The sequence below is a fragment of the Gopherus evgoodei genome, chromosome 1, assembly GCF_007399415.2.
Source record: "Gopherus evgoodei ecotype Sinaloan lineage chromosome 1, rGopEvg1_v1.p, whole genome shotgun sequence".
Classification (NCBI taxonomy): Eukaryota; Metazoa; Chordata; order Testudines; family Testudinidae; genus Gopherus; species Gopherus evgoodei.
Window position 1 is genome coordinate 116,654,543 of NC_044322.1, and position 14,179 is coordinate 116,668,721.

The following is a 14,179-nucleotide window of genomic DNA, read 5'->3' on the forward strand; positions in this document are numbered from 1 at the left end:
GTGTAGTCAGAGCGGCAGCGCTGCATGTAAACCACATCCCTTACGTGTAGCGTGTGCAGCGCTGGGAGCCGCGCTCCCCAGCGCTGGCTGCTCTGATTACACAGACGCTTTACAGCGCTGTATCTGGCAGCTGCCAAGGCCTCATTGTAGGTTCAGCGGAGCCCAGTCAGCAGCAGAGTGCTTCACCCAGCCAGGGCCCAGCTCTCTTCGGCTCCTGGGGCGGCAGCGCCTCGGAGCGGAGGAGAAACCCGGCCTGCCAGGGAGACGCGCTGCACTCGCGGCCTGGGGCGCGGCGAGCGAGAGCAGAAGCGCCCTGGGCAGGGAGGGGAAGCGCCCCGGGAACCGCAGAGGCGCCCGGGCAGGGAGCGCGCCCCGGAGCCGGGCAGCAGGTGCCGGCAGAGGAGCAGCCTCCCTTCGGGGCTGCAAGCCAGGAAGCAGCCGCCCGCCAAGCTCCGCCGTCTCGCTCCCGGCGTTACCGGGCAGGGTCCCCGCCAGAGCGCTGCTACCGGCCCAGGGCATTGCGGCCGCGCCGCGCCGGGCTGCTGCTAACCCGGGAACTGCCATCCGCGGGCAGCCGGCACCAGCCGCGCTCTGCAGCGCGGAGCCCTGGCCCCTGCGGCTGCTCTCAGTGGACAGGGGCCCGGCCCCACTTGCTTTACAGACACTCCCCGAGTAACATGACGGGCTGCGCGGGGGAGTGCTGTCATTGCCCCACGTCCAGCTGGGGAAACTGAGGCACGGACTCCACTCCGAGTACAGGCCAGTCAGGCGCCCACTGGCAAGCTGGCTGCCCCCTGACTTGACTGGCCGTGGCAGTGCGGGCTTAGGTATCAGCCCCAGCAGCTATTCTAACCGAGACCAGGGCCAGGGCCACCGACCTGCCTCCCTGACCTCAGACTCCTGGAGCTGGAGGGCTGGAAGCGACGTTGAGGGCTCATCCAGGCCTCTGGCTGCCAACTTTCCAAGGTCTCAGAGCCGAGCACCCCCACTCAAAGGCTCAACTCACCCTAAAGAGAAGAGGGAGGCTGAAGAGAGACCATGGCTCTCCTGCTCCTGCCAGCAGCAGCTCAAGGCAAAGAGTTCTCAGGGAGCTTCCTGCAGCTGTGGGAGGTTCCTGTCTGACCAGGCCCAGGGGAGCAGCCTGTGTAGAAGTGTCCTCCCCAGCCCCTCTGGGAGGGGACTAGTGGCTGAGGTGTCTCCATCTCTGCCCCTCCCTGGCCCTGGGGCCAGCACTTGGGGGCTAAAGGGGTCTTGGTCTTGTGGGAGCAGGGGCATGACAGATATGCAGTAACTGGACTTTTGGTGTCCAGTCAATACTTCTGACCCCTTAAAACCAGACTTACCTGTCAAAAACTGGACACCGGGCAACCCTCTCAAGGCCCGACCCCAGTGCAGAGGCAGGACCAAGTAAATTCACACCATCCCTGATATGTGTTTTGCTAACATTCTTAAAACCCTCCATGGACAGGGTTCACAACCTCCCATGGAAGCCTATTCCAATGCTTAACTATCCTTAGTGTTTTAGAAAGTTTTTCGTAAACGCTTGCTGCAAATTAATCCCATTACTTCAGTGGACATGGAGAACTATTGATCATCATCCTCTTTATAACAGCCCTTAATATATGTGAAGACTGTAATCAGGGCCCCCTTCAGGCTTCTTTTCTCAAGACTAAACATGCCCAGATTTTTGTAATCTTTCCTCATAGGTCATATTTTCTAAACCTTTTATCATTTTTGCTATTCTCTTCTGGGACGCTCCAATTTGTTTCTCTTTCTTGTAGTATGGCATCCAGATACGGAGGAAAAAGAAGAGGACTTGGGATGACATGTTCCAGGAGATCCAACAAGCCAGTCCTGCATCAGAGAAAGAGACCAAGGCTTGGAGGATCACCCTTGCAGACAGCCTAGAGAAGGATAAAGTGGGGAGGAGAAAGGAGCAGGAAAAGGAGAGGGACGTGTAGCAGGACATGCTTGCACTTTTCAGACAGAGAACAGAGATGCTGGAGATTTTGGTGGTTCTGCAGGTTCAACAATCCTGTGTGTGCCTCCCTCTTCGGCCTATAGAAATCTCAATATTAGGACCTCCCTATACCCCCGTCTACATTCCATGTAACCTCAGCGGTCAGAGCACCATGCTTACCACTCCACCCAGAGGGACTTTAAAGACAATCACAGCTTCACATATCGTGACCTGTGAAAGCCATTGTTGATGTATGTGTACCTGAAATGGAGTTTTTCTTTCCCCTTCATAAGTTCTATTCCCTTAAATTATCAAGTTTAAAATGTTTTTTTAATTGCCTGGTTCATGTTACAGAATTAAATTCTATTTTTGGAAAAAATTAATCTTTATTATTAAATAATATTATTATTTAATCTTTATATGCTGTCTGTTGCTGAGCTGGTCTGACACCCACCAATATCCTATTACCTCATTTTGACACAGAACCCATTACATCATTCACAAACAATATTAATAGGTGCATTGACAATGTTATATTCCTACACACAGAGCAGTCACTGCAAGATTCATACCAGGTTGCAAAAGAGCAAGGTCAGATACAGCACACAACAGCAACACACACTACTCTGGCTCACTATTAAAATGGTCTTTCAAAGCCTGCCTGAGCCAGATAGCTCCGCACTGAGCTCTTCTAACAGCCCTATATCTGGCTGTTCAAATTCAGCAGACAGCTGTTCCTCCTCTGTCTACCACCCCAGCGGAAACTTTTCACCCTTTGCTTCACATATATTATCCAGGACACAGCATGCAGCTATAATCATTGGGGTATTTTTCTCACTGAGGCCCAACTTTGTAAGAAAACAATGCCAGTGACCTTTCATATGATCAAAGGCACATTCAGCTGTCATCCTGCACCTGCTGAGCCTGTATAATTGAAGTATTCCTTGGTGCTGTTGAGGTGGCCAATATATGGCTTCATGAAGCATGGAAGCAAGGGTCTCCAGGATCACTCTTGGCATTTCAACATTCCCAATAGTAATCTGATGGTTGCAAAAAAAAGTCCCTGCTTGCAGCTTTCTTTATAGTCCTGTGTTCTTAAAGATGCACACACCATATACTTTCCATGACCAGCCCACATTGATGTTGGTAAAGTGTCCCTGGCGATCCACCAGTGCCTGCGTTACTATAGAAAAGTAACCGTTTCTGTGATGAGGTGGTCTGGTGCTAAAATAGGGATATGTGTGCCATCTATCATCCCTCGACAGGAACCCCATTGCTGCATAATCATCCACCATGTCCTGCACATTGCCTAGAGTCACAGTTCCGCATAACAGAAGATGATTAATGGTCCTGTACACTTGCATGACAATGTCCCTTGCAGTGGATTTCATGACTTCAAATTGGTTCCTGACTGATCGGTAGCAATCAGGCATTGCGAGTTTCCATTGTGCAATCACCACTCGCTTCTCAATTGTTAATGCGGCCCTCATTTTGATGTCCCTTTGCTGGGGCAAGTTTGGCAGGAATGTGGCCTTGCACAGCCAAAAGTTCTGCAGCCTCTGCTCATTATCCCAAATCTGCATGACAATGCAATCCCATCAGTCAGTGCTTGTTTCTTGGGCCCAAAACCGGCACTCCATCTCCAGCTGCTTCATGAGTGCCACTAACAACCTGGAAATTGTCTCTTTCTATGTGCCACAGCAACCTAGCCTCCAAGGAATCGTCATGTTCCCCACGGCTCCTCTTGTGGCTCTGCAAATACTGGAGGAACATGCACCCTGTGCTTGCAATGCTCCTGACAATAGTGCAGAGCTGTGCAGTCTCCATGATTCTGTCAGAAATGGCGAACAGTGGGGAGGGACATGCAGGTTTGTGCAGATTTTGAAAAGAAGGTGTAATATACTATGGTATGCAGATGAAATTATGGGATGGAGAACACTGCATTATGGGAAATTGATAGCATGCTTTCAGTTACCCCTGCGCAACTTGTTTCAGCCCCCCCATCAGGCATTGCAAAAACTTTCCAAAACGCCAACTGGATGGTGGCAAGTTTCACAGTGGAATACCTATGCACAGTGCACTGCTCTCTGCATTGATATAAGAACTCCTGGTGAGGACATGCATTGCTGACACAAGGTGCAAAGTGTTCAAATGTACAAGTGATGTAATAACTGCAGCGGCTGTATGCCAATGTAACTGAGGTTGACATAATTTTGTAGTGTAGACATGGCATCAGTGTAAGTGACTTACTCAGGGCTTGTCTACACAGGAAAGTTATACTAGTATAAGCTAAGATATGAAATTAAACCAATATAATTATACCAGCATAATTCCCAGCATGGACACATTCCAGTATAAGATGGCCAGTTTTAGCATACAGAGTTTGGGAAGCAGTTTAAGCTAAATAAAAAAAAAGCTACCCATATATCAGAATAAGAATTTCCCCACAGAGGGTTAGACTAGTATAACCATACCAGCATAACTATATTGGTTTAATTGGTAAAATGTTACCATACAGTCACAGAGCCAGATGTGTAAAGGTATTTAGGCACCTGAAGATGCAGATAGGTGCCCAAGTCAACTGCTTAAGCACTACTGACATTTTCAGAGCCACACCAAAGTCCCCATAGCACCTATTTTCCCACCTGTCAGTACCTATTGACATTTCAAAAGACAACCAGTACCCCATGGCAAAGGGCCACAGCCATAGGATCTGGGGCTCATTCTTAGGTGCAGTCCCAGCCTGAACCATCAGAACATGTGCGCAGATGCACCTGCCATCTTTCAGTCCCCCTGCTGAAAGAAAATCCCCTGAGTGCCTATTTGGACTTTTCACTATGGGCATAGAGGGATCAAACCTGACACCTGTCACCTGCCATGGCCTGCATCAGAAAAGTCACATGTGGGCCACTAATAGGTGAGTGACAGCAATACGCTCATTCAAAAGACACAAGGTGGGAAGGAACTTCAGGGTGAATGTGAGAGTTATCGGCAGGAGCCAGAGAAACAGATGTGTGTGAGGAGACATTTTTGAGTTTGACAGAGTTTAGTTGCTCAGAAATGAGGATTGGGTTAGGTGATCAGGGCGGGGGAGCGGGTAATGAGACACAGCAGGGGAAGAGAAGAGTGTAAGGAAAGTTCAGGTAGTCAGATAAGGTGGGGCAGGTGGAACCCAGCCAGTTAGGGCCAGGAAGCTGCGAGGGCATCCTCAGGAAGTGGGGAAAGGGCTGGGTCAGAACTAGTGAGGAGGGTCACCAGTGGATGGAAGAGGGAGTAAGAAGGGGACTGAGCTGCTGGGTTGAGGCGGGGAGGCTGGAGAGCAGAAAATCATTTGGAACAGCTCCATAGTACCATTCCTAATAGAGATGAAGGAGACAGTGCAAATGGAGACCAGTGCTGAGCTGGAGGGGGCACGGAGATACCCACACCCTCACACCTACCAGCATCCCAGCAGCTTCCTTGGGCTACCTGAGCAAGTCTCAGTCTACAGAGATATAGGCTGACCCACAAGTTCATCCATGACCTCTGTAAATTGCCCAATGATAATCTCTACACCATCATACAGTGAAGCCAGGCACTCCTAGAGCCCATCAGGGTCACACCTGCCTTGGGTATTCTGGCTACTGGACCATTCCAGAGACTCATAGGCCAGGCCACAGTCCACTGCCTCTTTCACAGTGCACCAGTTCCTGAGGTTCTGCTGAACTGCACCCTTGACTACATCAGTTTCCCAATGCATAGACAAACTGATCAATATGTGAGTGTTTGTTACTGCATTTCCAATCTGTACTCAGAGTTGAGGATGGCACTTATCTCACCACAAGTAAGCTGAGTATAGATGCATATCTTACATTAATAGATATACAACGTACACTCTCAACATGATGGCTGCCTGCAATGCACAACTCCTATTCATAGATTTCATCCTGGATCCTGCCATGACTAGCACATCGGGGCGATGGCTGGACTCTCAAGGCACTTCATCAAAGAGAAGTTCCCAGCAGGGTGCCTGCTAGATAGGAAATTCACACAAACACCCTCGCCCCACACACACACACAGTGCATCCCCACCCCTTCCTTCCGTGACCAAGCACACTTTGTATGGGCATCCCTCACCCCATCTTAAACAATGCCTGCCACAGCCATTCCAGCCCACTGCCAATACTACAGTGCAAGACATGCATAATGATATGGGTTCTTTCCCCTTGCTTCACGTTTCCTTCCCAGGAGAGAGAGAACATCATAGGTGCCAACTCCACGTGAGCTCTGGGGCTGGAGCACCTACGGAAAAAAACAGTGGGTGCTCAGCACCCACCAGCCACCCACCAATCAGTTGTTCAGTGGGCCCCATCAATCAGCTCCTCCCTCTTCCCTTCCCAGCACCTACTGTCCACCGCCAATTAGCTGTTCGGTGGCAGGCTGGAGGCAAGGGGGGGGGAAGGTGTGGGGCAGGAAGAGGCAGAGCAAGGGTGGGGCCTTGGGAGGAGTGGGGGTAGGGCCTAGGGTGGAGCACGGGTGAAGCACCTCCAGAGAAAGCTGAAATTTGGCACCTGTGGACAATAGCCCACACAACATGGTTCATGATGCCATTGTCAACCCTCGGACTGAAACCTAAACCCATTATCATCATGCCCACTAAACCACTCGGCCAGTAATAGTGAGAGAGCCTTCAGCATCCTAAGGATTCAGTGAAAGTGTCTCCATCTGTCTGGTGGCACACTGCAGTATAGGCCCAGATGGGTCAATGGAATATTCCTGGCATGCTGCATCTTGCATAATATAGTAGTGCAACACAGAATACCTGCAATGTAGAGGAATTGGGAAGTACCCCTTTAAATAGTTGGGGAGTGTCATAAACAGATAGCTAAGGGTTAATGTCTCTTTCACCTGAAACACCTGACCAGAGAACCAATCAGGAAACCGGATTTTTTCAACTTTGGGTGGAGGGAATTGTGTGTCTGAGTCTTTTGTCTGCCTGCCTGCTTTCTCTGAGCTTTGGAGAAGTAGTTTCTGTTTTCTAATCTTCTGTTTCTAAGTGTAAGGACAAAGAGATCAGATAGTAAGTTCTATGGTTTCTTTTCTTTGGTATTTGCATGAATATAAGTGCTGGAGTGCTTTGATTTGTATTCTTTTTGAATAAGGCTGTTTATTCAATATTCTTTTAAGCAATCGACCCTGTGTTATATCATCTTAATACAGAGAGAACATTTGTATGTATTTTTCTTTCTTTTTTATATAAAGCTTTCTTTTAAGACCTGTTGGAGTTTTCTTTACTTCAGGGAAATTGAGTCTGTGCTCACCAGGGAATTGGTGGGAGGAAGAAATCAAGGGGAGATCTGTGTGTTGGATTGCTGGCCTGGCTTTGCATTCCCTCTGGGGGAATAGGAAAGTACTTTTTGTTTTCAGGATTGGGAACAGAGAGGGGGAGTCTCTCTGTGTAGTTTCACAGAGCTTGTGTCTGTGTATCTCTCCAGGAGCACCTGGAGGGGGGAAGGGAAAAAGGATTATTTCCCTTTGTTGTGAGACTCAAGGGATTTGGGTCTTGGGGTCCCCAGGGAAGGTTTTTCAGAGGGACCAGAGTGCCCCAAAACACTCTAATTTTTTGGGTGGTGGCAGCAGGTACCAGGTCCAAGCTGGTAACTAAGCTTGGAGGTTTTCATGCTAACCCCCATATTTTGGACGCTAAGGTCCAAATCTGGGACTAAGGTTATGATAGGGAGTTATGTAGTGAGCCTCCCTGTCTTCTATTGCAGTAGCTACTAAGTGCTTATGGTATGGAGCAACAATGTATATATGTGTTAAAAACATTTATTTGGAACACAACTGTGCCTATGTGGTTTTGTCGTAGACTTAATGTTGTGTAGAGAGGGAAGCCACATCCTCTATCTATAATGTGGGCAGAAAGGGGGTGTATTAGGGATGTTCTCTGAAAACCACTGCTTATTTTTGTGTTTTAGATTTTTGGGCTGGTGACAGCAATTGCAGCATGTTTGGAGCCCTGTGCCACGGTGCAGGGCCTGCTTGGAAAGATGGGCTGGGATGGGGTCACCCAACCCTGCTCTGACCTTGCATTTACAGCTGGGTCATTACCATATAGGAGCAGGACTGTCAGAGCTAGATTGGTTCAATTGACCCAGAGTAGGCTGCTGGGAGGGAGATCAGGGTTACAGAGCTGTTTACAAAGGTGATTGTGTTCCGAAGGGAGGGAATAGACACATGAGGATGTTAGGATGGTGGGTAAGGACTGGTAAAAGAGAAGGGATCAGGTGCATTGGCCTGGCCTGAGAAACACAGATACACGAGGGCTGAGGAAAGGCATAGATATAGGTTCTTGGTGGGTTACTGGGCTATGGCACATGGTAGGCTTAGAGCCTGTCCATACAGCAAGTTAGCACATGGCATCCTGGGGTGTAAATCTACAGTGCTCCAAGGTGCCATGCACTAACTGTCCACGTGGACCTTGCTGCTGAGCACTAAAAGCTCCCTAGCGTGCTTTGCACGTGCTGTTTCAAATCAGAATAGCTCAACGCACACTAGGGAATTTTTAGTGTGCAGTATCTGGGTCCACAGGGACAGTTACTGCACAGCCTGCTCGAGTGCTGTAGATTTACAACCCAGCTTGCCATGCTCTAACTCTACCTATAAACAAATCCTTAGTCTGCGGGAGACGCTGAGCGGTGGTGACAGGCTGGTTCATTGGTGGACTGTGTTGGGGGAAGAATGGGTCAAAGCAGGAGCATGTGCTTGATGCTGAATCTATGCATGGATGGGTGCCCCATCAGGAGAAACACACGACAATAGGTACAAGGTGGTTAGTAGCGTGACTGGGTCTGTGATACCATTCAGAACCTCAGTCTGGCTCTCCTACTTCTTATGCATAGCAGTAATGGCTTGTCACACCCCACACAGCTTATCACAGATCTTACCCTTGGCTGTATTAATACTCCTGATTTTGATCTCACAGTGAGTTCTCATTTACACTGGTGTCAGAGAAGAATCAAGTCCAATATTCTGAGTACACAGAGAACATAACTGCCTTATAACAGAAAAGCAAACTGACTATAGGAAATATCCACGCTTCAGGACTGCAACATGATTGAAAAAATGTGCCACACACTGAGACAGCCACAGTCACCTGATTAAATGTCCTGTGAAAGTTATTTGCTTTAAATGAGTTTTCACACAATTTTTTTTTCTATTCAAGATTCTTTCTGTCTAAGCAGAAGGCCTAACTTTTAAAACTGGAACATGAGAACTTAGTTGCAAAACAACTTCTGTCTTAAATAGCAACACATCTTAGACTCATGACCACAGGAAAAAAACAGTACTTTGCCTTTAGCCTGTGATATTCGGTTAGTCTATCCTCCCATCTCTGCATCCAGTCATTTCTCAAGTAGGCATTAACTCATGTTAAAGGTCCGCTGCAATATTGCCAGCCCCAGGTGTTCTAAAACCAGGCCCCCAACTCATGACAGTGGCTTAATAATCATGAGATTTTAAACAAATAATAAATTATGGGGGTTTTTTATTTGCCTTCTGCTTTCTGACCCTTTAAGATTCATCTTTTTTGAGCTTTTCTCCATAACCAGGTGGGCTAGAAACTTACTTTTTAAAAATTAATAAATAAAAGCTGAGATTATCACATAAGAAAATGATTCCCCAAGGCCTAGGCTTTAAGAAAGCCAGCAAATATTATGCGGGTTGGTAACATTTTGTTTGAATGGGCCTATAACAAGAGTTAACTTTTTCAACATATGAATGGATCAGGGACATACTTCCCTTTGTATATTAACTCTGCTATAAAAAGTCTCTGGTCAGATGACTACATTATCTTCAAAATGAAAATTTTTCCAAGGCTGAGAAATAGACTATTACCACACAAATGATATTTACCCCTGTTACACTTACCTTCAGCATAGAAAACAGTTCTTATGATGGTCAATTACTGCACAACAGAGTCCACAGTGATGTGAATTAAAGTAAGCTGTAATTTTATGGTACCAAATTTATAGTTTTTACATCATGACAAATATGTGGTATATAGAAAAATACACATCAGAAAATGTGCCTGATTTACCATTGCATTACTGCAGTTTTACTGACATAATTCAAGTGAAATCAGTGGCCAGAGCCATTGATATGCTCTGACTGCTTTGTGCCGCTCAGCAATGCCAAGCATCGCAATCATACCAGGGAATCTGGCTCAGTGGAGTTACAACTGTATAGAGCTGGAGGACTGCAGTGGTAAATCAGGCCTCGGGTGTTTAACATGTTTGAACAAAGGGTTTATACACATTAAATACATGTAAGGGATACGCAGCGTAAGTTGTACACAGGTTACGAAACCACCTCAGTTCATGTTAGCAGGTATCCCCAGTGAAACTCTGGCTCCACTGAAATGAATGGGAATTTTACCATTGACCTCAACAGGGTCACTTCTCATTTCTCCATCTCTGCCTTCTGTTGTTGCTTCAGGTGGAGCACACCATTGTGAGATATATCATATCCAGAGATGAGAAGGCACAACTAGTTGCATCACATCCGTATAACTTCCACGCCTTGGAGGCAAACAACCTTTCTTTTGCAAGGGGTATTTTATTCTTTACTAGTGGACCTAGTACCTCAAAAGCTCTGTCTGCTCTCTCAGATCCTCAGGACATGTAAATCAGTGTAGCTCCATTGACTTCAATACACCATTCCAGTTTACACAAGCTGAGAAACTGGGCTGCTGTATTTACTTCTATTAAAAGTGTTTTAAGCTGACTGCAATCTAACACTGACCTCTGTTTAATAATTTCATTCACCCACGAGAGGGTAATCTGACTCCTCTTCATTACAAACAGGAAAACTGATCAGTTCTCAGAGAAGAACGTTTCTATTCTATTCCAACACATCTTTCTGAATATTCTAATGAAACACATACTTTGGGATACATATATGACAGATATCTAGAGCAGGATTCTTTATTTGGAAATAGATATTAAAGTAAAGGGAAGGGTAAATTTGCCAGGGATCCAATCAAACAGGCACAAACTCAGAGGAAATCTGATCTACAACCAGGCTGAATTTGTACATTTTCAGCTAAGACAAATTAATGTCAAACATATTGTCAAATCTAGCTGTCAGGGGAAAAATATTCCACCAAGAAATTTCACCAAAATAGCTGAAAATTTAGACAATTTGTCAAACAAACAAACAAAACAAAAAAACCTGAAAACGCATGGTGAATTTTCAACTATCTCTACTTAAAAAAGCAAGTAAACTATTATTTATAAATTGAAACAAGTGTGCTGTCTTTGCAACACTGACCATTTAAGAAAATCTATTCACACAAGGAAACCCTTCTTATCAATACAGAAAAAAAAAATCTGGATTTTCAGGCTCTTCTATGAGGAACCTTATAACACACATGCTTTTTCAATCACTTGTAAGAATTTCTCTCTTATTTTCTGCATAGCTTGCTCTTTCCCATGTTCACATGCAAAGATACACATAAGAGGCCCCTATCTTCTTGCAAGAGCTGATAGAAGTCATTGCTTGATTTTCAATTAAGCAAACCCACAGATTCTTCTCTGAGTTTTACAAGATCTTACTGGATCAGAATCTGGAATTATTCTTGCAAACTCTCATGAACTAAGAGAAAAGATACCTGAAACAATCAAGCATACAAAATATCCTATTTTACTTCAGAATCCAATATCAAGCACAGCCACAATATTTAACTATTCGCAATGAATTTTGTTGATTATTTTGAATATGTAGCAATTTTAATTAAAATCATCTTTCTGTAAATTTAGCTTTAAAATTTTAATTTTAAGAAAATGTTTACAGTGCAATGAAAGTACACTGGACTGATATTTTCATTTTTTTTGACATTACAGAGATAATAAATTCACTACCTATATAAAGAATGTATTTTTATTCACATTTCAAATTTTTTATTCCAAGCATTCAAAAATACATAAGCAGCGGCATCTAAAGCATTTCTTAATTATTACTAGTATGTTGTTATAATTTTATTTATAATGACATTTCATTGTGTTATAGGAGCCTCCCAAAACCAGAAGAGTCCCAGTCCCTGAGCTGAAGAGCTTAGAATCATAGAATTTCAGGGTTGGAAGGGACCTCAGGAGGTCATCTAGTCCAACTCCCTGCTCAAAGCAGGACCAATCCCCAGATGGATTTTGCCCCAGATCCCTAAATGGCCCCTCAAGGACTGACCTCACAACTCTGGGTTTTGTAGGCCAGTACTCAATACTGAGCTAACCCTCCCCCCTCTGATCCTGCTATCAGATACATGTCAATGTAGCACCACAAAGATAGTAGGAACCAGTATTAGATATGATATAGTGAGATGATAAGACAAAAAGGAGAATTTAGGGGATGAAGACTAGAGGGACCACCAGTTAGACAATATGATTACTTCACAAAAATGATGGAGTAAGGAAGAGGATTTTAGTTTGTTGCCATTCTTTTAAATTTTATGTAGAGTAAGAAGGATCTATATCCTGATATTTACAGAAAGCAAACTGGAGCAGACAATTCAAACAGACAAAGTAACAGTATTTAAGAAAACTACCTATTTACACTGCATAGTTGAGTTGCGAAGGCTTGTGTCTCAGTGGCATATGATATCTCACAAGTTTCCAGAATTTAGAGTTGGATGCATATGGGCATTCTTTGTGCTTCTCTTTCCATTTTATGGTACCTTGCTGCTTGATGATGTACCTGAGGGATTCTTGCAAGCCCTCATAGTTCTCAATTGTCTCCATTTCAAGGAGGATCACCTTTATGTTGTTCTGAATGAGGGCATTGTATAAGGCAATCTGATGTTCATAACCAAATTCCTCACACTGAATTAGCTGTGGTGTTAGAATGATTATCAGTCTCCTGCTCTTCTGTATTCTCATTTCTAATGCATTGGCTGCATCTAACAATGTGCAAAAAAAAAATCACAAGATTGTGAGACGTTTACAGACTCCTCTTTCTATATATATTTTCATTGAAAATAACCTCTGTCTCACTTTAATCTGAATTAGTCTCTCATTATGAATAGAAGCTGAAAAGCATACAGTATTCAAGGGTTTATTGCAAATGCTCTCTATCTGAAACCTTCATACACTGAGGATTCTTAACTACTGGTGCCCACTATTTAGAGAGGATTTTTAATTTTGGTGCTTTACACAGTTTTGAAAACCTAAGGTAAAATCCAATGGATAATTGAGAATTATATCAGAAGTTCTCAAACTGATCCCCATGGAGAACTGGCTGGCAATATACAGCTCTGAACTGCATAATCAGCTTCTCACATTTCTTTTCAGGAATGCAGACATATGGTACAGTCAGATTAATAGGCTCTCGCTCCTTTGCTACTCACTCCTGGGATTCTGGGAATGATTCAAGGATGTTGTGGCACCGGATATGTGATCCATATCTTACCAGTCATTTCTATTCACAACTCTCCACAATCTATGGGAAATTCTCTTTAAAAATAGATGGAACAATATGATCCAGTTTTACGAAGAAAGAAAAAAAAATTGGTAAATGATCCAGTACACACACAAATAGAGCCATGCTTTCCTCCTAATCTGTGTGTGTAATTTCAGTAGAAGTTGTGTACAGAGTTCAAGAACATGGTGTGGGCTTTTATGACTATTATCAGAATTGGGTTGACAAAATGAACACAGACAAATCCATATGAGTGCAAGAAACATGCTATCTAGTGTGGCAAACTCAGGACACTTAGCTACCAAGCGTGGGGTAGTAATTAGTCCCAGAAGGCTTAACCATGGAGGAATAAGGTTCAGCTGGAACAGGGGTTACCAGGGAAGTAATTAGTTTCAGCTGGCCCCAATGGCTGGAGACCTTTTTAAACCCTCCCTGGCAGGGAAGCGGGGGGGGGGAGAAGAGAAGTAGAGTAGCTGCCAGCGAGTAGAGGCAGCTGAACTCTAAAAACTTTTCTTGCAAGGCAGGTTGCACTCTCCCCAGAAGGAGAGGAAAACAGAACAAGGCCCTGACCGAGAAGGGATTAGCCAGATCCTGCGCGACTGTGAAGGGCTTTTGCTTTGCCCAAGCCTGTGTCTCCAAGGCTGAGGAGGACTGAGCTAGGAGAGGAGAGACAGGTACTTTGCCACACTAGTCTGCAAACATATGCAAATCCTAAGGAGACATGCAATAGCTGTGTTTTTATTAACAAAATCACAGCTAAACTACTGTAGA

At 44.9% G+C, this 14,179-nt stretch overlaps 2 protein-coding genes across 3 annotated transcripts in view; both read right to left on the bottom strand.

Moving 5' to 3' along the window:
- Nucleotides 1–1,484, bottom strand: part of LOC115654985 (interleukin-18 receptor 1-like) — a 39,384-nt gene extending 37,900 nt beyond the window's left edge. The window contains 1 exon segment of the mRNA XM_030569930.1: nt 1,007–1,484. The gene's annotated coding sequence lies outside the window, so the exon portion shown is untranslated.
- Nucleotides 1,485–12,137: 10,653 nt separating this feature from the next.
- IL1RL1 (interleukin 1 receptor like 1) overlaps nt 12,138–14,179 on the bottom strand; it is a 38,498-nt gene continuing 36,456 nt past the window's right edge. For both annotated transcript variants that reach the window (XM_030569951.1, XM_030569941.1), the window contains one exon: nt 12,138–12,890. In XM_030569951.1, the coding sequence (XP_030425811.1) occupies nt 12,544–12,890 (347 nt within the window). In that variant the 3' untranslated portion in view covers nt 12,138–12,543. The remainder of the gene's footprint in view (nt 12,891–14,179) is intronic.